Here is a 26757-nt window from a genome sequence, read left to right on the forward strand (position 1 = left end):
TCTGCATCACCCATAGTATTGAGCCTACCTAGAGAACAGCAACTGCACTGAACTATAAGGTGGTTTTGTGATCTACATGCATCCGGCAGGGAACGTTAAGACAATAAGGATGCTGATGTAAACAGCTGCATCACTAGACTGCAAACAATATTCCCAGCTGATGATACAGCCGTTCATTACTCTCTCTCATATACTACCCTGTCCCTCTGCCCCCTCACCCAGAGCTGAGAGAGAAACAGAAAATTGGTCAGGTAGATTCAAGGCCCAACCCAGCCAGGGATCTCAGAGGACAACACAATCACAAAAACAAGACTAACTATGCCTATTTGAGCATAAGCTGTAGCTCATGAAAGCTTATGCTCAAATAAATTGGTTAGTCTCTAAGGTGCCACAAGTACTCCTTTTCTTTTTGCGAATACAGACTAACACGGCTGTCACTTATATGCCTATTTTGCTTTACATGTAGCTGATCTTACAAAGGCCTGGTGCATTATGTTACCTTCTGCATCACAGAAACAAAGGAGAAAATAGCGGTCTCTACTTCATTCCTGCGATATATCAGGCAGGCTATACCCATATAGACATCTCTCTTGACCTAAACCTTACCCACCCTCTAGGTTTACCGCTGTTTAATAAGACACCATTCATAGCTACATCAGTCCATCCCAAAATCTGCCTGCCAGGATCCAAACTCCTTAACATCCATAGATTGACCCTAAACCCCTCTCCCTGATGATATATTACACCAATACATTACTAGAGTCACAGCTACCTTGATGATGTATAAATGCAATATGTCCTGAGAACACTAGTTCACCCTGATGACATACAGTATAATTGCAATATATAACCTAAAAGTAAAGCAGTTTGGTGATGTATAACTGTAACAAGAGATTTAGTTAAGATAATGGGCTAAACCAAACACAGCACTAACGCACTGTGTTGTTTTTTTTGCCTAGCATCAGCATATTGGCCAAAGTTTCACTTTCCCCACCATAGCAAAATTTGCTGTGTCAGTTGTCTACATGATTGCTGTCCTCTCATACCATTGGTGACTGCATTTTAGAAATGCTACATATTAGGTTTGCAAAAGGATAACTCCAGTACAGACATACTGGGCCTGATTTTCAGAGATGCTAAGCACTTGTAGCTCCCCTTGACTTTAGTGGGAATTGTGGGTGCTCAAAATGCCCTGTCCTAGCTATAGAATTTCTGACAAGATAAGAAACTTTTCCCAGAGAAAGGAATCTATTATCGAGCTGTCAAACAAACAAGGATTTAATTAGCTTCCCAGACGTGCCATGGAAAACCTTCCAGGAAGGTTTTGCCATGTGAACTTGAGACTACAATAAAGCCACCAATCTTGGCTCAAAAAGTAAAAAGCTTGTGTATTATTACATTGAACTGAGATCTGATTTCATCATACACTAACTTACAGTATTACTTCGAACTCTGTCTCCCCAACCCGCATCTGTGTAACGATACTGTGTGTTAACAGAGACAAAACTAAAGAACCTTGTTTCAGTGTGAAATAGTCCCCCTAAAAAAACACCCCAGACATTTGATTTGTTTAGCTTTCTGTGGAATATTTTATCATTTTGCAACACACTATTATGTTCTCAGCAGGTGTACCATAGATAGGTCTCAAAGCAACTATAAAAATGGAAACTAATAGGATGTTTACTAGTGTCTTAAATTATAGCAATTTTGATCTCAGTTCAACAATCTGATTCTACTGTTTACAATAGTTTACAGTTATATACACAGTACATGATTCTGAACAGCAAATTACATTTTTAAAAGTTCAGTCAAATACAAAATAGCACTTTTTCACAAGGTGTAAACATATGTTTGATTCCGCTTTTTGATTTTTTAAAGCCACACAAAGGTTCCTAATAGCAGATTATGTCAAACTATGAATAAACTTTTACATTTCTTCTCAATGAAAATGGAAAGTGATTAACTGAGTCAATATCACATTTTATGTGATACAATGACAAATGCTCCTAGCAATAAAAATGTTCTGTTAATGTTTCTGAAAAACACATTGACAAAACATAACTGCACTGCAAAACATTTCTGGAAAAGATATTAAATTATATGAATTTTAAGGAGAGTACTGTATGTGCACTACAAACTGAAGCAAAGCTTTTATTTCCCCAATAGCAAAGACCAGAGAAATACAGTTTATACAGTGGTTGCCAAAATCACTGAATTACTGTTCACAAAATATTTGGACAAAATTTAAAGTGGAAAACAAAAATTTCTAGTTGACAAAACAGGTGATTGATTTTCTAGTCACTTAACTTACAGCCAATTTTTCAGGTCACTTAGTGTTCCAGTTGCTGTAGTATAAAATCACATTTTGCAGATCTTTTACTTCATTCAAGAGGACTTCAAGAAATGACTGCAAAAGGAGTGCATTTTATCCTTTTACTGGCATATAGTATATTTGCTTGCTTATTATATAACTACAGCTTCCCAAATACAAAAACCTCATCCTATAATAATTCTTAACATCCAATTACTAAAGTCACAGGGGATAAGTTTTTTATATTGTTATTGTCTTTTTGTTCACTTATATCACTTAAATGAGGATAATTTCTGGTGTACTCAGACTTTACTACTTGCTGTGTGAAATTCTAGCCTCACTTAAGTCAATTGGAATTTTGCCATTGACTTTAATGGGGCCAGGATTTCACCTGCTCTGTCCAAAGTTGGATAGCACCATTTCTGCTCCATCACACTATAACCAAATAAAGCATTGACTAACAAGACCAGGTGAAATGCTGAGAAAGGAACAAAGAACAAAAATGGCATGGATCTGGTGACTGAATTTAATCAAGAGAGGTAATTATCTTTGAGAGGAAGTTTTACATTCCAAAAGGGAGTGTGGGGGGAATCTATCAAGAGACACGCTATCCCTGAATACTTGGTTGAAAGGTTTGACAACAGGCAGTAAATGTCACTCATTACTAGGATGGACAACACCACTGAGCAAATCAGTTGCTCTGATTAGAACATGTTGTGTTATGATCTCTCAGTTCCAAGTGTTCAAGAACAAACACTTCTCAAATGCACCATTATCCTTGATTTTCACAGCAATCATTAGCTCTACCTAGGAGTACTATAGCTTTTTTAAACTACAGCCAACTCAAAAGGGGTGTGGAAAGGAGAAAAGCTGCTTATCAGTTTGACACATTGTAGCCTAGATTTAGTCCACGTTTGCTTCTATTACTCTAGCTATTATAAAAAATGAAATAGTCTCAAAGGTATCTGCTTTTATCCTTGCAGAGAATCACAACTGAGTATATTTCACAAAGGAACAAGGAAGTAAACACTATAATAAGTGATCTGAGAACAAGTCACCAAGATATTCTTATAAATCTTTCAACATTAGTACAACTAGGGCCAGACTGTAGCTAGCCAAAGCTCCCAGAAGCAGCCAATATCAGTTGGGATGCAGTGGGCTAGTCTAGTGACTGGTGTAGAGGAGAAGATAGCCATGTCCTCAACCACTTTGGTAAGCCCATTGCCAGCATTGGACTGAGAGGGAAAGACCCTCGCCCCACTGAAGTCAATGGAATCAGGATTTCACCCAGAATCCTTGCTTTTCCTGAAGTCTGAGATTCTGCCCTGTACCTATGCAGGAGCATGAGGTTCTGGGAAAGATGCCTTGTATCCTTCCCTCTCCTTTGTGCACCTGCAAAGAGCTAGGCTCAACCTGGCCTTAAGATTTCAGTATGAACATATTAAGTGTAGGCTGCATGTCAACATAATTCTCAGCTGCCTCACATGGTGACTTATTTGTATATTTGAAAAGTGTTATGCCTCTAAACTTCTATGCATAGCACTAAAAATGATTTAAAACCAAGGAAAATTGTTTTTTGTTATATACTTTGAAACATGAATCATTATAGTCAATCTGCATTAATGTTATCTGAGCTCTGTAACCCCCGCCGTTACTCCGAGGGATTATAAACCTATTATCCCCTTAAATGTGTGTTTACCCAATAATTTTTGTAGCCTTTCACATCTTTCCTAAGAAAACAGATACCAAAAACCTCTCTCAAAAATACTAAAGCTGGCAAACCAAAAATAAAAAAGCCAGGAAATATAGTGGTAAGGATGACACTGCACCCTTAATAAATCATCATGCATTAAAGTGAGGCTACATTATGAATGGAGGATAAAGTGCCCATTTTTAACACTGAATTTCCTAGCTTTTCTCAATAATTTTGTTTTATTTACATATTATTCTTGGACTAGATTTTAACCCACTGTCTGGTTACTTCTTGTACGTTGCTCTATAATTTACTACAGTTAGATATAGGTTTGAATAAAAATACTCACATGTTTGTACTTTTCTTAAGTGTAAGTCTAATGTAAAGTCTTCTGGATTTACATTTGTTCCTGTGCAATTCAATGTACCATATCTTCTTGTACCCCAAGTCCTCTACTTTCACACAACACTGTCCATGCTCTTGATAAAATTACCAACACATTTCAACCTTCCGAGATATATTATTTTTCCTTCTCAACCCCCCCCCCCCCAAAAACAGATGCCCTCCTTGTCTCTCTTTCATTAAAAAAAGATAGCTCATAATGTTTACTTTTTCCTACATGCAGGAGTCTACTATATTTAATGCCTTAATTTTATACCCACTGTATCCCACTGGATGAAAGTTTCTCTGAACTTGTAGCTGAAGGCTGAGGTTTATATTCGCATTTTGGAACCCCTTTCTGTTTCCAAGTAGATTCACCAGTTTCAAGCTGTTTTTCTTCAGTCTTGCTATTTTGCATACAAATGGTCTGAGATGCCAATGAATTATGTCCTTGTTCAAGTTCAAAACTTATAATGAGTGACTTGGCGAGAGAATCCAATTCAGAAGTGACCATAAAAGACTTGGTTGTTCTGTGAGGACTGTTTGCTGAAGCAGAAGGCAAGCTAAATAAAGTGCAGTAATTATTAAAATGCCCAACTAAGATGCAAATCTTTTCTGTATAGCTTCTGAGTTGAGTTGTATTTCTGTATGATCCTGTGGAGTACAAAAGCAAAAAGAACCAATGCTACTACTTTGCTAAGCAGCATGTGACTTCCATGCACATCTTTTCTTTCATTTCTGTTAGAAACAATACCGTATTTTGAAAGTATGTTAGTAAATCTATTGTGAGACTATGACGTTAACATGAGGAGTCAGTTGGGGAAAAAAAAGGCTCAAGACTTTGCCTATAGTCTCAGGCTGACGCAATCAGCAGGTATTCCTATAATCCAAAAGAAGCTAGTGGGAGTTTTCTGTAACATGATCAGCAGTGAAATGGTTAAAATTTGACATTTCGTTTTTTTTAATTAGGCTTCAGAATCAACAATGAATTGATATGAATGGAATAAAGATATTGTTTTAGTCTGTCTCTAGACTCAGTAGGATAGCATCCTATTGGTTCACTATTTGTAAAGTTCTTTCCTCAACCATGTGTAGTAACAAAACTTATTTTTTTTCATATGAATCTTTAAATTCTTCAAGAGCCACCAAAGAAATGCTGATATAGTCCACCAGATCAACCTAGAGTATCATGGGAACAATGGTTTTAATTTGCTTATTTGTGCCTGGTCCCTTACCCTGTAACTTATATGACAGAAAATTAAACATAAGGAAGGCTGGATGCAAAGGAAAGTTACCTTAGGATTATCAGGTCACGTGAAACCAGGAATGTGAAAACACAGTAATTAACTATGTCAGCAGTTGTAAATGACTTAAAACTTGTAAATTCTCTTTCTTATTAATGTTGAAGTGATGGAACAAATACTTTAAATTCTGTTAAAGGTGACCTGCTTCTTTATGCCTGGAACTGTTTTTTCAACAAAAAGTTTTTCTCCTACTTGTCATCACCTTACAAATTCAACTCTAGTTTACCCTTTTCCTAAAAAAATTATATTGGTGACTGGAGAACTAGTACATTTATGACACCCTTGTTATTAAAAGAAAAAATTTTGTTCGGGGGTGTTGGGGGGGAAGGGTGAGATATTAATCAGACAGTTTAAAATATTGTTATTGTTAAAACCTATTTAACTTGAATGCCTAACAAAGAGTGGGAAGAGAAGATTTCATTAAAGATTCAACACTGTGTTCCTCCAGGTAAGGGCTGAGGAAGACCCCAAATCACTTCCAGAAGACACGAGAAACAAGGAAGATACTGATAGGCACAGGAAACGGTTACTTACTGTAAGTATGGTTCTTTGAGAGGTGATTCAGACATTTATTCCACTTAAGTATGTGCACACCGAGCTCACCACAGCTGGAGTTTGCCTAGCAGCGCCCTTAAAGGGGAAGCGCTTCTACCTCATGGCCGTAGCCCTTCCCCTAGCTACACGAAGCAGCACTGCCCCGACCCTCCTCAGTTCCTTTGCACCGAATACCCAGAAACAAGATTCTGATGCAGAGGGGATGGAAGGTGGATTGAGGAATACAAGTCTGCATCACATCTCAAAGAACCACAGTTATGGTAAGTAACTGTTTCTTCTAGTAGATGCAGACATGCATTCTACTTAGGTGACTCACAAGCAGTACACCTCCCACTGCCCTGGAAGCAGGGCTCAAAGTCTACCTAAACAAGGACTGCAGGGAAAAAAGGACTTACCAAAGCCTGCATCCACCCTGGAAGGCATAATGGTTGTGGCATAATGGTTCATGAATGTATCGACAACCACATAGCAGCCCTACGTCCAATATGGAAATGTCACTGAGGAATGCTACAGACGTTGCTTGCACGTGCTGTTGGGGCATAAAGTAAGCTATTTCATATGCAGTCCTGATACCGGATATTACCCATTTGGACGTCCTCTGTGAAGATTCTGTTTGACCCTTCATGTAATCTGCATATGATGCAAACAAATGAGGCAAAGCACAAAACAGTTTAGTCCTGTCCACATCGAAGGCTAGACATTGCCTGACACCTAAGGTGTGTAGATGCTGCTTATCTATAGATGAATGCTGCTTAGGAAAGAATACTGGTAAATAGACCACCTTGTTCAAATGAAATTGAGAAACCACTTTAGATAAAGATTTTGGGTGTGGCTGTAAAGTCACTTTGTCTTTGGAGAACTGTGTATAAGGAGGCTCTGCCCTCAGAGACTGCAACTCTCATTCTCTGTGTGGATGTTATTGCTACCAGGAATGAAATTTTCTAACACAATGGCAAAAAGGGACAACATGCCAGAGGGTCAAATGGAGATTATATTAAGGCTGCAAGGATTGAGTTAAGGTCCCACAGAGGAATTGGCTCCCGGGCTGGAGGGATGTAGATGAAGGAGCCCTTTTAAGAATTTTGATACCATGGCACTGGAGAAGACTGATCTTCTCTGAATGGGGGGGGAATAAAATGCCAAAAATTGCTACCAGATGCGCTTTCAATGAACTAAACACAAGCCCCAGCTGAAGGTGCAGCAGGTACTCCAAAATGTCCTGGATAGAATCCAAGCAATGCTGGCCTCCTCAGGCTAGTGACCACAGTGAAATGGAAGTGATTTTCAGCAACAGGCCATCCTGGTGGAGGGTTTTCTACTGTTGAGGACAACTTTTTGAACAGCCACTGAACACTGCTCTTCCTCCTCATTCATCCATGCCACGTGATGCAGGGACTTGAGTGCAGGATGCAAGGCACAGACTTGGTTTTGAGTGAGTAAGTTGGGATGGAGAAGAAGCAGAATAGGAGGCTGACTAAACAGTGCAAGAAGGCCAGAGAAAAAATGGTTACCTACCTTTCGTAACTGTTGTTCTTCAAGATGTGTTGCTTATGTCCATTCCAATTATGTGAGAGTTTTCCACATGTACAATAGCCAGAAGGTTTTCCCCCTTGTGGTACCTGTGGGGTTGGTTCAGGTGCTCCCTAGAGTTGCACTTCCATGGCGCCATATATAGGGTCCTGCCGACCTGCTGCCTCTTCAGTTCCTTCTTGCTCTGACAGAAGGGTAGGTGGGTGGGTCTTGGAATGTCGATTACGAAAGACAGGTAACTGTTTTTCTTCTTCAAGTGCTTGGTCATGTTGACTCCCAATCAGGAACATGGAGGCAGCAGCGGAGCTCATGGGTTCACTGGTTGAAGCACCGCTCTGCTGAAGTCTGCATCGTCCCTAGTCTGCTAGGTAATGGCGTAGTGAGAAGTAAGAGTGTGGATTGAGGACCATGTTGCAGCCTTGCAGATTTCCTGGGTCAGAACCTGGACCAGGAATGCCGCTGAAGATACCTGCTTGGAAGGTCTGGCATGCCAGACGGACTGCCCTCAGCTCTCTGACATTGCGGTGAAGTGAGAGCTCTGCTTAGGACCAGAGGCCCTGAGGTCCCCCAGATGCGCTCCCCACCCCATCATTGACACGTCCACGACCAGGGAAAGTGATGGTTGAGGTCCGGAGAAGAGAATCCCCGCACACAGAACTTGCAGGTTGAGCCACCATAGGAAAGACTTGAGAACCGTCCAGGAAAGTTGACTACATTGCTAGACTGTCCTGGTTTGGTCAATACACCGATGGCTAGCCACACCTGAAGGGGTTGGAGTCTCCGTCTGGCATGCTACGCTACGTAAGTACAGGTGGCCATGTGACCAAGGAGCTTCAGGCAATTCCTTACTGTAGTGGTAGGAAATTGTCTGAGATCTTGTAAGATGTTGCATAGGCTCTGAAACCGTGATTCCATTGGGAATGCTCTAGCCTGTCTGGAGTCCAACACTGCCCCTATGAACTCTGTCATCTGTGTGGAGGATAGTGTTGAGTTCTGCACATTCATTAGTAGGCCAAGCTCATTGAAAGTTGATCTTATCAGGTTTACATGCGCCTCCACTTGTGTTCTGGAGTGGTCCTTGATCAGCCAGTCATTGAGGTACCTGCACCTGGTGCTTCTGCAAGAAAGTGGCCACAACTGCCATGCACTGGGTCAACACCCAAGATGCTGCTGACAGGGAGTACCGTGAACAGATAGTGATTGTGGTTCACCACAAACCTGAGAAACCTTCTGGGAGACAAGGTTATGGATATATGAAAGTATGCGTCCTTCAAGTCAAGGACTGCATACCAGTCCCCAGATCCAGAGAAGGGATAATGGAGGCCAAAGAAACCATGTGGAACTTCAGCTTCTTCATAAACTTGTTGAGGTTTGGCAGGTCTAGGAGACGTCTGAGACCACCTTTGGCTTTCGGGATTAGGAAATAACAGGCGTAGAATCCCTTGCCCCTTAGCTCCCGAGGAACCTCCTCCACCACTCCTGCTCTTAGGAGCAACTGCACCTCCTGAATTTGAAGATGATCATGAGAGAGGTCCCTGAAGAGGGTCCGGAGAAAGAGGATGGGAGGGAGCTGAACTGGAGAGAATATCACAGTTCTACCATGTGGAGCACCCAGCGATTTGACGTGATCTGGGCCCACACATGGTAGAAGTTGGACAGTCAGCACAAAAAGGATTGGATCATTGGATATGGTGTTTGAACTGGTGCATTGCCCTCGGGTGCACCAGTTCAAAAGGTTTATTTTTGTCCAGAGGGCTGTTTCACCTGCCCAGAGCCCTGAGATGAAGGAGGAGGCCTCCTCCTGTGGTTTCTATTATACATTTTAGAATAGTCCTGCCTATTCTGAGGTTAGTAGAATCAAGGCGGGGGCTTAAAATGGTCCTTGCCAGGGTGTGAAGGTCAAGGGAACTGAGAGTGGCTCTTGAGTCCTTAAGGCTACGAAGCCACAAGTCCATTTGCTCAGAGATGGTCTGTTGGACCTCATATGGGAGCCCTGATGCTTGCAGCCAGGAGCTCCTTCTCATGGCCACTGCTGAAGCCATGGTCCAAGTGGCTGAATTGGCAACATCCAGGACTGCCTGTAGTGAAGCCTGTGCCACAAGCCTACCCTCTACCACTACGGCAGAAAACGCTGCCATTGAGTCCTCTGGCAGAAGCTCCATGAACTTTGACATAGCCCCATAGGAATTGAAGCTACACCTGCTGAGGATCGCCTGTTGGCTCGAAATCTGAAGCTGGAGCCTCCCAGTAGAACAGACTTTCCTCCCGAAGAGATCCAGTTTTTTCATGTCTCAGGCTTTAGGTGAGGATCCTTGGTGCCTTTGACGTTCACATTTGTTCACTGCTGCCACCACTAAGGAGTCCAGTGGTGGGTGTGAATAAAAATGTTCAAACTCTTTAGAGGGGGCAAAGTACTTCCTCTCTGTCCTTTTCGCTATTGGGGGCATGGAGGTGGGGGTCTGCCACAACGTTTTGGTGGTATCCTGTGTGGTCTCTATGAGTGGCAGGGCTACTCAGGAGGGTTCCCAGGGGGCCAGGATGTCTATCATGGGGTCCGAGGACTCAGACCCCTCCTCAAGCTGAAGCCTCAGGTTCTGGGCCACTCTCTTCAGGAGTTGTTGGTGGACCCTACCTTCCTTGAGTACAGGAGCTGTGGAGGTTCCGGCCACTGCTTTGTCTGGCGATGATGAGGCTCTAACGGGGACCAGCTCTTTCTATAATGCCGAGAGGATTGCACGGTACTGGGTCTTCCAGTGCAGCATGGGGTGGCTAGTCCTGCACCAAGGGAGGTGGAGAAGATATGAGGGTTTCCAAAGCCACCGACACCGAACTCCTGGAATAGGACCCCTGGCTTTAATAGAATGGCCAGGGGGTCCAAAACGACCATTGGGCTGGAGCCTGCCACTGCGCAGGCTATGGCATGGGGGAAAATTGCTGTCTCTCCCTGTCTGACCTCGAGCGTCTGCGCTCCAATTTGTGCCGGCTCTGCCTGGACACAAAAGGACTCCACCTCCAATTGTGAGGACTTGCTCTGAGAGGACCATGGGGAAGCAGTGCCACCGGTGCAGGGGAGCAGTGCCAGGACATTGGGAACCAGTGCGATTCCACTGCCAGTCTGCTGCCTGAAGGTAACGGGGATCAGTGCTGAGATGATTGTGACCAACGTGATTTGCCTCTGGATGGCACCGAGGGTCTTGGGGAGCTGTTGCTTTTGAGCTTGGTGCCCGATCTTGCCTGGGCGTGGAAGTGTTGCCGTGAAGGCAATGAGGTCTCTTGCTGCCTCAAAAGGTCTATGGCATGGAGGGCAGCTCCAAAGCCTCTCTGCGACTCTCCCAGGAGGGGAGTCCTGCAGAGCTGAACTCGACTGACCCCTTGTTGGGACACGGGTCTCATTGCGCTTGAGTCTTTCCGTCCTGGTCTTAGTGTGGGTGAATGTCCCCTATTTGGCTTTGTCTTCTTGCAGAGCACTGGGGACTGGAAGTGGTGCCACGTGCTACCATGTATGGAGCCTTTGTTCAGAGTGCCCTGCTGGTGTTGAGTGTCTCTATGAGAGTCTTTTCTCGGCACCGAAGTCTCCCATGTTGATGCCGGGGCACTGCACATCAATGTTGAGGTTCGGCCAAACTCTGCTTCGAGTGAGGATGGAGGGCAGCTTCCATCAGAAGGATTTTTCACCACTGGTCTTTCTTTTTGAGACCTGGGGTGGAATCCCCTACAGATCTTGCAACTGTCCTTCTGATGAAATTCCCCCAGACACTTCAAGCAGGAAGTGTGAGGGTTACTCCTGGGCATATGCTTGTTACAAGCTAAGCAGGGTTTAAACCCTAGGGACCGGTGGTGGGAGAGGGTAGAGAAAAAAGAGGAGGGGGTAACCCCCAGAACAATTCCTTACTGGAATTCTAACTATACTGTGACTAAACTAACTAAAACTACTAATTAATTTAACTATTTACAAAGAACAATTGAGGACTACTAGGGAGAGGGCTTGCTGAAGCAAGAGAAAATGAGTGTTCCAGCTAACTGTCACAGGAGGTAAGAAGAACCGAAGTGGCGGCTGGTTGGCAGGACCCTATATATGGCACCGTGGAGGTGACACTCCAGGGGGCGCCTGAAAAGACCCGACGGGTACCACTAGGGGAAAAACCTTTGGCTTCTGTGCATGTGGCACGCACACACCTCATTGGGATCGACATGAGTAAACACTCGAAGAAGAACCAAACACTGGTCGTGCCATGCTGGGGCTTTGAGAATGAGCCTGGCCTGATCTTGAGCAAGCCTAAAGGATGACCAGGAGAAAAGCATACAGGAGAGCCAATTGCCAGATGAGGTGGAAAGCGCTGGCAGGGAGCTTGGACTGATGCCCTCTAGAGAGCAGAACAGATGATGTTTCCTGTTGTTCCTTGTAGCGAACAGGTCAATTATTGGAATGTCCCAAGCTGTGAAGATGACCCAGGACATGTGTCTTCAGGGAAAAATGCCTGCTGAGATGGTCTGCAAGATCATTCTGAACCCCCAGCAAGTGAAAACTATCAAAGCAACGTTCTCCTCGACGCAGAACAGTCACAGCCTGATTGCCTCTAATCAGAGCAACCTGCAGCATGCTCCCCTTTGCTTGCTGCACATAATAAAGACAATAGCATCATGATGTAAATATGCACACCAAGTCTCTAATACAGTCTCACAAAGCATGACATGAATTGTAGATGGCCTGAAGCTCCAGCAAGTAGATATGGAGTGAGGCCTCCTACTCCGACCACAGCCTTTTCACTTTTAGGGGCCCCCAGGTGCACCACCCACAAGTCATCAGCATGGCATCAGTAAAAAACAATCTGGTTGGCAAAGACCGGACAAAGGGAACACCTTGGCAAATGTTCTCTGGACACATCCACCACTGCAAGGAGTCTAGCACTGTAAAGGAAGACTGACCTGTCTGTCTAGAGGGTGAAGACTGGGATAGTAAATCACTCTTAGTCACATTTGAAGGGGAGTGAAGGCACAGCCTTGCAAACTGGACCACCTGTGTACAAGTGGAAATATGGCCCAAAGCCTCAGATACATCTGAACGGTCATGGAAGGCTGAGACTGCAGAATGAGGCAAAGACAGAGAACTGTTTGAAAACGGTTGGTCAGCAGAAATGCTTTCAACATCACAGAATCTAACAGAGCCCCAATGAACTTTGTTTTCTGAGTGGGAACAAAGGTTGATTTCCAGGTGTTTATTATGAGACCCAGACAGTCGAGCAAACAGTGTGTGGTGCTGATGTGAGCAAGAACTTCCTCTCTGGATCTGCACCTAAGTAACCAGTCGTCCGCATATGGGAAGATGTGAATTCCCTTCTTCCTGAGATATGCTGTAACAATGACCATGCACTTGGTAAAAACCTGGTGTACAGAAGAGAGGTCAAATGAAAGCACTGTGTAGTGACAGTAGCCTTCCGCCACGATAAACTGAAGAAACTTTCTGTGGTTGGCAAAATTGCCACATGGAAGTAGGCATCCTGAAGGTTCGGAGCACACCACCAGTCGTTCTGAGACTATGCAGGGAGAATAGTCGATAAGAGTGACATAGACCTGATATATTTGTTGAGGCCATGAAGGTCAAGGTCTTACCCCTCCCTTGAATTTGGGTACCAGAAAGTACTGGGAGTAGAAGCCGTGACGCTGGTATTCCAGCTGAACCTCTTCCACCACTCCCAAAGCCAGTAGAGAGCAGACCTGCTCAAGGAGCACTGTTTTGTGAGGGGGACCCTGAAGAGGAATGGGGAGGATGGATGGGGTGGAAGTGTGGAGAGGAACTGGATGGCATAACCTGATCTGAGAGCACTTAGGACTCAGCTGTCAGTGGTGATCGAGCCCCAAGCATTGTGAAAGCAGGCCAGCCTGTCCCGCAAAGGGGGGAAGATGAGGAGAGGAGCAACAACAGGAACAGAGCTCTGCACCAAGGAGACCAAATGGGTACTTGGAGAGCACTGAGGGGAGGGCATGTGGACTGGCTGAACTCCAAGCCTGACTACATTCTCCTGTGGAATCTGTCCCACAATACTGGCATGGCCACCCCCAAGGACTGCAGTGTACGAAGGGAAGGATGAGCTGGCCAGCACAGAACTGTGCAGAGATGAAGATGAGGCCCTGGATGTCAACAGGGAGAAGGACCGCCAGTGCCTGGGCCTGTGGCAGGTCAACGGTCACCACCATAGACCTGACCAGTGAGCTCACCTTTAAGCAAGACAAATAGCAGGACCTCTGCAACTGAGGGGTATCCCACGGATTCCATGTAGGCTACAGACATGGATAAGGCACTGGTGGCCAGTAGACGCTAGGCCAGATGCCTCCATCCCAACCACAGGACGTGTGCCAATCTTGGTACCCATAGTGGTCCATCAACGACTCCCAGTGCTGGTCAGGTGATGGAGAACAGGAGGATAATGATCCCAATTCAGATGCAGAGGAGGCTTGAGATCAAGGCAGAGTGAGACCAGAGAGTGCAAGTATCTGGTCCGATTTGTTCATTGCCCAGAACGAGGCAGGAAGTGGCAGTGCCGATGGAAGTGGTACCATCAATACAAAGCATGCCAGTGCTGGAAGCGAGAAGCAGTACTGGAGTGTCTGACAGTACTGATGTTGAGGGTGGTGAAAGGCACCACAGAAGCATTTGCAGTGCTGAATACAGCAGTGCCAAGGAGATTCCTGATACTGACGTCCCCCATACTGAAGCCGGTACCAGCCCTGCTTATATAACCTGTGAGGGGTGAACATTGGGGTGCAATGCAGACAGACCCGAGGGTTCAGCGGCTCATTCAGTCAACAGAGCTATAGATGACAGTCCTGGACCAGAGGAGAGATCGCAACCAAAAGGTGGAGGAAGTCTGTAACTGCCTGGTATGCTGCCGACATAGAAACAGTCAGTACTTGCATCTGCCTCTTTGGTACTGTACTCAATGGATGTCCGGAGGCCAGAACTGGAGTCAACAGTACATGGCTTTTAATCTTTCTGTTTGGTACCAGGGAAGGATTAGAAGTATCTGCTTCATTAGGTGCACCAGCACCAACTCCATGCCAGTCCACATTTTCCTGGGGGAGCAGAAGATTCACCTGGAGAGGTCTTGATTGATCTTATGCAAACTTTTCCTCAGCGCAGTCGACAGGGAATGGCTCATCTGTGTCTCTGAAGAAAAGCCTGCTCTGGAATGTGAAGCTGCAGCACTCTTGGAACCTGAACGTGATCTCCGACCCAATGAAGACCTCGATACTGAAGCAGGCCACATGGCCTGTTCGAGCAGATGCTGCTTCAGGCGAAGGTCGCAAGACACTTGAGTCCATTTCTTAAACCAGAGTTGGGCAAACTACAGCCCGCAGGCCACATCCAGCCCGCGGGACTGTCCTGCCTGGCCCCTCTCCTGCTGTCCCCCCACCGCCATGCCGCTGTGTGGACAGCGCAGCTTGCGCCTGCCCACCTCCCAGTCTTTCCAAGAAGCCTGTCCTGCCACTCTGAGTGGCATGGTAAGGGAGCAGGGGTGGCTGGATAAGGGGCAGGAGGTCCTGGGAGGGGGCACTCAGGGGACCAGGAGTGGGGGGTGGGGGCCAGTTAGGCACAGGGGTCCTGGGAGGGGGCACTCAGGGGACCAGGAGTGGGGGAGGGGAAGGGTTGGATTGGTTGGGGGTCCCAGGGGAGCCTGTCAGAGGGAGGGGGTGTGGATAGGGGTCAGGGCAGTCAAGGGACAGGGAGGGTTGGATGGGTCGGGGGTTCTGAGGGGGGGCAGTCAGGGGGCAGGAAATGGGACAGAATGGATAGGGGGCAGGGGCCAGGCTGTTTGCGGAGGCATAGCCTTCCCTACCCAGCCCTCCATACCGTTTCACAACCCCGATGTGGCCCCTGGGCCAAAAAGTTTGCCCACCCCTGCCTTAAACGATCTGCAGGTCATGCAGCACCAAGGCAGAGGAAGAACCACATGTGGGGATTACCCCCCACACAAAGGATAATGTTTAAACCCCAGCGAGGACAACACCGAGGGAAACAAACTACTACAACGAACGCTACTCTGACACTAATGGCACTACTAACTATATACAAGGGGAAAAACAAAACCAGTTGATATGTTGTGAAGTTAAGATCACGCAGAATTGTGACTCCAGGCACAGGCAGGAAGAAGGAACTGTGAGACGGTTGGGGCAGCACTGCCTCATGTCGCCAGTGGAGGGGCTATGGCCACAAGGCGCAAATGCCAACCTTCTATGGGTGCTGCTAGGCAAATTTCTCTAGCTCTGTTGCGTTGGGCATGCACCCACCTAAGTGGAATACATGTCTACATCTACTCGAAGAACCACCTAAAAAAACCAGGCAGATTAAAAATAACCATCAGTTTTTCTAACCTCCAACATACATCAAATAAAGAAGCAAAAAAAAAAAGCACAAACCTCTAACTTCACCGGTCTCCTTTAGTGTACAATTTTCTGGTACAACACACACAGAAGCTGAGCTACATACCTTGTAATGAAGTAGTAATAATCTGACAGACTTTATCTATGCACTGCTCTAATTCCAAGTATTCAGAAGCAAGATTAGTTGCCTTCTTTAGTTCCTGGTGGGCAGATTCTTCTTTTGTTAATTGAGTTCCCATTTCTCTCTGTATTAATAAAGAGCAATTTATTTGAAAGCTATGAGACATCTGTAATGCTTAGTGGTTTGCGTTCTGATAGCAAATGTGGTCATGGGTTCAAATGTCACACCAGCGTTCATAGTTTTGCACTTCACTATTGCAATGTATTATGGGGATGTTGGGTTGTTGAAGATGTTATGTTTCAAAATACAATTTTGGCAAGATTTGCAATTTCTGCCAGTCTTAAAATCACCAGCTGGAGCTGTAAGATCCTAGAACATTTTTGACATTCAAGGGATAGATAACACCAATAAATTGGTCAATATTCCATTCCCGATTCAAAGTAAATCCCGGTGCTAATAGTCAAGGCTGTAAGCTATTGCGTACACAGTGAATGTTCTACTAGTATCTAACACGACATTTTGAAATAAATAAAAATGTGTTTGATAAGTTAAATTTATGTAAATCAACGATTTCAGATAGATCAAATAGAAAATAAAATGAATATAATCTTTAATTTATAATTGACAGTGTTTTGTTGGTCTCTGAACCACTTGTATTTCTGCTGTATAATTTCAGAGATGAGACGACCAGAACAACAAGCAGATGTATTCACTGGGCTGTCCAGAGTGACATGGGGTCAGGGGGTGATTTTCAAAGGCACATATAGTAGTTAGGCGCCTATCTGCCCTTCGAAAGTCTCTGCAGGTCTTTTCCTTGAGTTATTACAGTCAATTTAGAACCAAAAAAAAATCTATGAGCAATTCAAATTATACCATCTAATGTATATTATCTTTCATTTGTCAATACTGAATTTCAATCCACAACACAATAATCAAACATCTAAAACTAAGTCCCTCTGGAGATGCTCACTCATTTCTAGCCAGAAATGGCCTCAAAAATTCTGCCAACAAATTCTGCCATCTCTACATCATCCATTTTATCAGATTATTAACAGGCACCCCCAGAACCTTAGGTCACCTCACTTAATTTGGCCATTTTTAAAAGTGACAATTTATTCCTAGTTTTCCTTTGTCATTGAACCAGCTTCTAAGCCATGATAATACTATATTTCTGATCACACAACCGCCTCGTTTCCTTACTAGCTTCTTGTTAGGGACTTTGTCAAGGCTTTTAAAAAGTCAGAATACATTATATCTTGTTCCTCACCATTTTGATGACACATACAAAGAATTCAAGTAGCATGGAGGGTTATTTTAAAAAACTGTAAAGCAGAAGAATGAACCAAATTCTGTTCTAATAAACACAAAAATTATATTTATACAATCATAAGATAGTTAAGATAATTAAGTAAAGAAATGCAAAATGTAAAGTTCTTATAGCAAGATTAACTTGGCCACAATGCATACAGGTACTAATTTTTATCCCTCTTCCTTGCTAAACTTTTAAACAAGAAACCCTTTGAAGTTAACATTTAAACAATGTAATTTTGTGAATGGGTTCCCTTACCTTTTTGTAGTCAGATATTGTATTTTCAAGGCATCTGGCAAAAGCCACTGCATTATTCTTTATTTGATTTTGAATCTACAAAAAGGGAATTTTAATTATTATTTTCCATGCATTATTCAAAGCACTGAGAAAGAAAAATGTGTAAACCTATATCCCAGAGACAGGACAATGAGCACATGTGATTAAGGAGGAAAGTGTTCAGAAGAGAATTACAGCACAAGCAATAGTTGGAAGGTGAATTTTCTATCATAATTCTCAACCATTTCATAAAAAAGTTATCACTTTATAGTGTTCATACTGCATATGCAAAAATTTGAATAAATCTACAGTAGACTTTATTCTAGGTGCAAGTAAGAAGACACTATTCTTTCAACTTTTTCTAAAGGAAGTGACCACTTTAATTGTACCACCACCATCATAACTCTCAGTAGTAGGATTATGGCAATGCCATTTGGCTTCTCTCTGATGCTTCCTGTTATATGCACTGCCCTCCAGTGAAGCTAAGACCCTTATGGTTCCATAGGTCTCTGCTACAAGCAAACACAATAGCATTTACCAGGTTGGCTGTTCAATCCCCACCCTTGGCAAAAAACTAAAAATACAAATTTAATTTGCTGGGAATAGGGAGAATTTGAGTTCCCTGGGAACAGTGCCAGTTGTGGGAGGTCCAGTGTAACATTGGGTCGTGGAGAGGAAGAGGCAGGCAGAGTGAATCCTTATCTCTGGGAGCAGGGCTGGTTGTGAGGGAAAACACAGGCACGATAGCACCAATTAGTGTAAAAATAGATTCAATTATTGTAAGTATTTGCATATTTTGGGCAAAAGGTTTGTTTTCAAGCCCCAGTTATGCCATGGGCTAAACAATTTAACTATCCAATTTCTTATCAATATAGTAGTGCTCCTTCCACAAAGGCTATCACAGAGGTTTCCAAAATGCATCCGTAGCTCCGGGGGTGGTCTGCTGTATAGCACTCATTGCAGCCCTGGAGCCTGTTCCCATGGCCACTGACTCCCTATGGCATAACAGAGGCTTGGCCCCCACTTCATTCCCTCTTTTGGCTTGAGTGTGCACTCAGAAAGAGGATGCAAAGCTGGGAAGAGGATTACAGATGAGTGAAATTTTGAGGAGAAGGGCAGGATAAAGAATGTAGGGCACACGAACACAAAGGGATTGGTTACAGGAACATAGTGAAAAAGAGGAAAGAATAAGGGGGAAAGAAAGGAAGAAAGAAGGGAGAGTGTTGTGGATGAGATGTTGGGAGTTGGTCCTAGGTGAGCAAGGGTGGGTTTCTTCACTTCTCAACCTTAGTCTTCATTTTTTATTTCTCCTGCACTGGGAATAGCTCCAACGGCTATTTTTACCATTCTTCTCACGTTTCTCAAGCAACAACGATGAAACTGAAAAGACACTGGTCCAGTTTTACTGCTGTCCAGAGAGTTAAGAATAGCAGCAGTGGAACTAACAAGAGCTAAGAGCTTTCTCTGGTGGCTCAAAGAGCCATTGAGCACTGCTCTGCGTCACATTTGGAAGGTTTACTGCACAAGCATAAGGAATCGTACATTTTGATTAAAATGGAAACTTAAGTTTTGCAGAATTGTATGCTCTAGATGTCCCAAATTTGCCAAAGAAGTTCTCTTACTTTCTACTAGCAAATAGATTATACAAGCTCTGTCGTACTCTGGAAAGACCCATACAAAGTAAACAAAAGACAAGAGAGCTTCAAACACAAATGAAGAGTAGGATTTGCCTTGCACACTATCTGTCCAAGATACAAGTTTTTATTCTCAGAAGAAAAGAGGTAGAAGAAGAATGCAGGTATACCCTGAGGCTGAAAAGAGATATGTACACTATGTGCAGCCTAATACTTTTTAAAATAACTTTTCATCCTTTTAAAACGTTACCTGTAATGCTACCAGACTCACTGTCAACATGAATTACCCACTGTGTAAGTGGCATCTTTCCCAGGGCTACTGTAACTTGCATTCCTGAATTTTCAGACTCTTTTCTGGGTACATATTTTAGGGAAAAAAATTAGCTGCAGAGTCTAGTCTTTGTTTCTGTCTTCCTTTTTATGTAACTCTCCCTACCATGTATCTCCTTCGACTTACCTAACCAATATATATAATAGGGGAATACCAAGACCATGCACCTTATTTTAGAGAAATTTGTTAGGTGGGCTCTCTTCAATTTGCTTTAAAAATAATCTCTGCATGCAAGAAGGGCTTGAACTATTTTAACTGAAGTGACAAAACACTGTTTCTACCATTTCCCAGACAACTGTGTCTATCTTAAATTAAAATCGTCAGCCTATGATTTTCTGCTACAAATCTTAATCAAAAAGCCTTAATTAAAAAAAATAGATACAAACCCCAACTTTTTAACATTGCTCTGAAAAAAGTGTGAATACTGTTACATATGCTTTCATGCAAAACTTTTATTGCCTAATGTATAATTAAAATATCACAGCTGCCACCAGAAAAAAAACTACTACCCCAATTGCTCTAAGTGAATATGAAAATTCTCTTTTATATTATAAAGATTAAACAAACTCAGAGGTCTTATGTAAAGTTAAACAGAACACTGGTGTCACTTCTTTTTACGTTTCAGTGTGTCTGGGGAGGTGGCAGGGTCAACTCATTGAAATGTCAAATATATTTGCTGTATTTATTCTATAACTTAATAAAGCAGCTGCTAAAATGGAAGTACCAATGCTGCTTAGCAACCCAGAAAACTTTTGAAGGTTATTCCTGATTCCAGTTGCTACCATGAAAATGAACAACAACATTCTGGCATTCATGCTTTTAGATGCTTACTTGGAATAAGCCACTATCCTTTTACAGGCCCCAATTCAGCATAGTGCTTAAGTGCATGCCTAACTTTAAACATGTGAGTAGTCTTGGACTATACTAAACTTACTCACATTTATGTACAAGCTTAAAAATGCTGAATGGAGCTAAAATTATAACAGCAGAAAGTAGGAAATACAGTTATCTTACCCCTCTAAAGATGCATAGAGAGAGGATTTTGTAACACTAACAGCAAGTGCAGTAATAGCAGATGTGCTTGCTATTAGTACAATGAAAGGTAGTCAGTTTCAAAAAATAAGTTAAAAATAGTTTCATGCATCATACCAGCCCTTGAGTGTCCCTGCCAATTTTTGAAGTCTTATGATATTTTCCCTTTTTCCACTAAGTTTCTCTCTCCCTCTTGGTGTGTGAAAGATCCCCACAAACAACAAGGGAAGCTGAGTGGATACTCAGGGGATACAGTGAGACTCCATACAATTAGCACTGTCAAATGCACAAAGTAAACTGAAAATACACCGAATACTTCAGTGGAATCCATTTGAGCAAAAGGGACCAACTTTGGAGAACTAATTGAAGGATTAAATCAATATTTTCTCCCCTCCATTATGTCAAGTTAACAGTAATTGAAAATTTTTTCATAATAGTAGGCAAAACATTTTCAGACAAGATTTTGTTAAGTTGATATTGTATCTTTAAAAGGGTCCAATTATAGTAACAAAGATACACCTTGCAGAGGTTTTATCTATAACAAATACAGATGCATATACAGTCTATACTACCATATCATATATTATTATTGCATGAACTCCAGGATTTCACAAAGCAAGGTATAAGTTTCCAACCCATATGTGTTACAGCATAAAAGTATTAGCAGCTATCACTAAAAACTGACCCTCAAGCCACAAACTCTCTCTCTCACCTCATTTTGTTGATACTGTTTCAAAAGTTCTTTCTGCATCTCTCTTGTTTTTTTCTGTACAGAATCCAAGAGACTCTTCAGTCCTGAACCTACTCCATCATAAATGGCAAGTATAAAATCTTCCTAAAAAATATTCAATATTTTTAATGTTCAAATAATGGTTTAAAAAACTGACATTTGCATCAATGAATTTGTAACATTTTGTTATATTAGGCAAATTGACCAACACAGACAGACCAACCCTTACGCCCAAATTAGACCTAATGTAGTCAATAGGGCTCTGATAATGCTTTCCCTTTGAGAAATCTGTATCTTCAGCTCTAATTCAGATTTCTGAGAATTCTTTTTTGTTACAGACTTTTACAGTGAGAATATTAGTGGCAAAAAACACACACAGAACAAATTATTTTAATTTCAAACTCTGCATACAGGCTGTCAGCACAGGATTCAACTTTTTTTTTTTTTTTTTTAAACTTAGCTCTATTGACATGTTTTATCTTTTCATGGTAAAACAATTTTTAATATTCAGGACTCAGTGTAAACATATAAAACCTGCTATATCACTGCCTTGAGGCCTGGTCTATGCACACATTTTGTATTGGTACATCTATTTGATTAGAGGTAAGATTTTTACCACAATAGCTCTAGTGATACAACCCTAGTGTGGATAATTATATCAGTATAAAGGTACCTTATACTGGGACAGTTTATTCCTCATCCCATATGGCAATAAGTTATACAAACATAAAGATGCCTTATATCAGTATAATTTCAGCCACGCTAGGGAGGTTGTTCCACTTTAACTATATCAGTATACTTATATGACTTAGGGTTATAAACAGGGTTTCAGGGTTTAAGTCAATGACTTGAGAAACACTCTGTTACATTCCAAAGGTGCTATGTAGGACCAAATTTTATGTTACAGATATTACATTGATGTGACAAAGATACACTGTGTTAGTGTATTAAATGTGCAACTATGAAAATCTGAGTGTAGACATTTTAATTATTTTAAATCTTTCCTTCACACTACTACTGTGAAGAATATACTTTTATAGTATTGAGAAGATACCTTTATTTTGATCCAGTGGAATAGTCACAGTCCATAAAAAATTCTGATATTAATCTTTAAAGGTGTTGTATTCAACTAAATTGTTTTTACCTGTGAAATAGTTGCATCTTCTTTGGTGTCTTCAGAAAGGTGTAGGTCAGATCCTGTAAGTGCTGTCAAATGTCCTACATGTTTTCCTGCTTGTTTCACTATTTGGATTATTTTGTTGTGTGCTTCTGTTACCATTGAGGATATATCTGAACAACAACCCTGAGAAATGAAAATAATAATTTAGTTAGAAAACTTCTGCAATGAAAGTGTAAATGTTTTCAACTGCACATATAAAACAGTGTTTAAACTATCCTGAAGCATTACCAATATCATATCCTTATATTACTAATAAGTGGCTCAGTCACTGTCTCAAATAAAAAGGGAGCCAACCTCGCAACCACATACAGAAAAATTATTACAATTACACTGCAGGATTAAAAACCATGACTGCAAATACATCTTAGACTAGAATAGAAGAAATAATAAATGGGTTTAAAAAACTCATAATCAATAAGTTTATATAAAATGGCACTGAACAGAAAACAACAAGTCTATCAAATTAAAAAATATCTAAAGAGACAGAACCATTTAAAAGAAAATAACTACGGAGCATAGTTGTGGAAAGTGCAATATACTTATTCATCCAGCAAAGTATTCACGGAGAAGATGATTAATTAAAATTGCTGTAGGCATCTTTATCATACATCTTACCAAGTCAGCTTGTGATCATATGCATTGTGTGCCAGAGTGTTGTTACAAAGTCTATGGCCAATAATATAATAAGAGTATATACATTACACAGCTCTAGATTATTTTTTCTTTCAATTATTTACATGAAAATATAGGGGATATAATTTACCTGCAATAGTAATTGTAAATAACCTCCCAAGTTTTTTACACCCTGTCTCAATTCTTCATCAATTTTTAGGGAATCAGTGCACTTTTGGAAACTATTAAGCCAATGTTTTGTTAGAACCACAAGTTGTTCAAAGGCAGAGGTAATTCTTATGCTGCAGGACTGAGTAGCACGATCAAGAGAGAAAACTACAAAAAAAAGGAATATTAATCAGAATCTCAGGTCTGCAAATGAAAACAGGAACATTTATACTTATTATGTGTAAGACATGACAGAATAAACAGTGTAGAATATTTTGTTTATGTTAGTAACAATTAAGCTTACAATTCTCTTGACTTTCTTCATCTTGTTGTTCATAGGCATTTGAAATGGCAGTTACTCCAGTATAAATAGTAAACAAATTAGTTAGGAGACTATCTGCTATACTCTTTTCTTCATGATTCTGTCCTAGTAAATCCAAAGCTGAACCAATTAATTCTTTGCAAATTCCAGGTAGAAATGATTCAGAAGAACTTGAACATATGCTGCCGGATTTATTGACTGAACCTGTATTAATAGAAGAGCAACATGAATTAAAAGTTCCTTACAAAAGTAATAGGTCTGTTAGTTTAATTTTGGTTCCTTCTGTTTCTATGATCTAACTTGAAGGATGAAAAGAATTAGGAAAAATAAATTAGACATCCTTCTGATGAGAAAAGTTAATACACATAAAAGTTTCTATTAGTTAAATGAAAAAAGCACAAAAAGAAAATAAGCATATTTTAAAGTGACATAGATAGTAATATACGCCATCACAAAACTATTCTTTCCAATTGCACTTATCAGTAGCTATGATAAAATAAAAACACAGCTGATCTAAAATGAGCAATAAATATAAGTATAAATATTTGGGAGACTCAAGTAACTTCTTATATCTGAAAAACATGTTTTAAAATTTTAATTTATGAAATTTGTAACCAACAAACCAGAGACAATATCAGAGAAGTTGAGTAACTAGCAACATCTCAAGCAAAGAATTACTCAGTGACTGTATTGGAATTAATAGTCTCTGGTACAGCCAACACTAGGCGCCGGGTGACAGCATAATCCTAGTTAACCTTCAATGGCTAAGTGTAGCAAGTTTCAAGCCAAAACCCTCAGCATGATCGGCAGGAGCTTTGTTCAAGAGGGTTTTACCCTCAAGAAGGAGGACACCGAATTAGGCAAAGAAATGTTGTAAAGTCTACAAGCAGGCACAGGAACACCAACAACAAATATGAATATTTTACTTGTAAAATGTCGTGCTCCTCATTTTCTTTACAATAAATTCTCAAATTATTACACAGGCATAAATTACTATTAATAATAATAAGCTATACGTTTCCAGCTTCTCAGTATGAAATAAAAAAGGTAATTGCCATACAAAAGAAAAACCACCTGATAAGTGTGACATATGTAGATCCTGGATTGGCTGCAATTTTATGTCAGACAAACATCCAGAAATTCTCCTGTTCTTCATGAGACTTCTGCTCCTAGAATATGAGGGCATGGCGGGGAAACACAAGAGAGACAGGTCTTTATTTATATTTATTCCAGAAGGTCAGTGGAAAATTGAAGACATTTGCCCTCAGAAAGATTAGTGAGAATCCCACTTATTTTTCAGTGACTGGATCAAAACAGCACAGACCATAGGTGTACCAGTCATCACTGTCCCCTTACATATGAGCCCCGAAATAAAGATCAGGGGAGATCCTCAGGTAATGTAAAGTGTCATACTTCCATTTGAGTCAATGGAATTATGACAGTTTACATGAGCTGACGATCTGCCCCTACTCTTCAACTAGAACTCCTGTGTGACTCACTCTTATAACACTGGACCCTCTTCAATTTGATTATATAAGCAGGAACGATGACCAATTAATATAACAGAATTTACCCTCCTCAAGTATCTGCTTCCTCCAAGTTCAGTTCCTTCCAACATGAATGAACAATGCATTCTCCCAGTGGTTCTCAACCAGGTTTCAGGGGGTCCGTCAAGCAGGACCAATGTTAGACTCACAGGGGGCCAGGGCAGAAAGCCTAAGCCCTGCCATGCAGGGATGAAGCCTGGGGTCTGAGCCCCACCACCCGGGGCCGAAGCAGAAGCCTGAGCAACTTAGCTTCACAGGGCTATCTGTGGTGTGGACCCCCGGACAATTGCCCTGCTTGCTACTCCTTAATGCTGGCCCTGGCTTTTATATGCAGAAAACAAGTTGTCGTGGCACAGGTGGGCCACTGAGTTTTTAATCACATTGGGGGGGCGGGCCTCAGAAAGAAAAAGGTTGAGACCACGTGCATTAGCCTACACATCACCCTATCTACAAGTCTCACCCTCAATCCTAGAATCCTCTGAGAGGGTGGGCTGTCTTGACTCAGCCACAGAAAATGGGAATATAAATTCTCTTTCTGTGCCTGAACAGCACAGACCTTAGGTTCAGAACAGTGGTACCTCAGCAGACATCCAGGGAAGAGACTAGACTAACCACTGAGATCTTTTCTTCAGTAAAAAAATCACCCCCCCAAAACCAAATATTAACTAACACATGGTATCTACCATGAGGTAAAATCCTAGTGCCAACAAGGGAGTTGTAATTTTCACAACCGTTTGCTAGGCAATATAAACCACAGGCTACCTCCTAGCTAACACGCCGCAAAAAACCTTCCACCTTCTGTTTCCTACAGTGGGCATACCCTGAAAAGATATAGGACCATAGTGGCATGGACACAAATGGGATGCCATGTTCTTCTACTTATCCCTCTACCAGACAGCTCCCTAAGGGAGGGCAACTCTAAGCACCATGCTCATTTGGTCCGAGTCCCTCCTGACTAGGTAAAAACTCCCACCTACGTAGACATTCTGCTTAGCAGATGCGTCAGACTTATTGATAGCAGATTTCCTTACATTCTCTTAAAACAGTAGTATGCCCTCCCTTAGCTATGTGAGGTTCCCGGTGCTATCCAGACAGATCAAATATACTACCACCATAGTGTTATCAGAGTTTATGAGGAAACACCTGCATATCTTGAAGGTGGTCAGTTTAGCTGACCTTAGATTGGGGTAAATTCAATTAAGTAAACTTGAGATATAGACAGTACCTGAAAATCTCAAGCTAAGGGGATTTGCAACAGAACAAAGCCCAGTAGCCATACCTGATGAATAGCTGTCAGACTCAAAGCTCTTCCTCTGGAGGAGCCGCTGACTGAGATGGAAAT

At 41.9% G+C, this 26757-nt stretch overlaps 1 protein-coding gene across 1 annotated transcript in view; it reads right to left on the reverse strand.

Moving 5' to 3' along the window:
• Positions 1 to 1368: 1368 nt before the first annotated feature.
• Positions 1369 to 26757, reverse strand: part of KIF14 (kinesin family member 14) — a 69333-nt gene continuing 43944 nt past the window's right edge. Inside the window, exons 23-30 of the mRNA XM_084636438.1 lie at positions 24943 to 25037; positions 23851 to 24072; positions 23530 to 23714; positions 22731 to 22889; positions 21569 to 21691; positions 17842 to 17916; positions 16260 to 16398; positions 1369 to 5039 (exon numbers count right to left, since the gene is read on the reverse strand). Coding sequence (XP_084492564.1) covers positions 4657 to 5039; positions 16260 to 16398; positions 17842 to 17916; positions 21569 to 21691; positions 22731 to 22889; positions 23530 to 23714; positions 23851 to 24072; positions 24943 to 25037 — 1381 coding nt within the window. The 3' untranslated portion in view covers positions 1369 to 4656. The remainder of the gene's footprint in view (positions 5040 to 16259; positions 16399 to 17841; positions 17917 to 21568; positions 21692 to 22730; positions 22890 to 23529; positions 23715 to 23850; positions 24073 to 24942; positions 25038 to 26757) is intronic.

Source organism: Lepidochelys olivacea (assembly GCF_965140295.1).
Source record: "Lepidochelys olivacea isolate rLepOli2 genome assembly, chromosome: 8".
NCBI lineage: Eukaryota > Metazoa > Chordata > Testudines > Cheloniidae > Lepidochelys > Lepidochelys olivacea.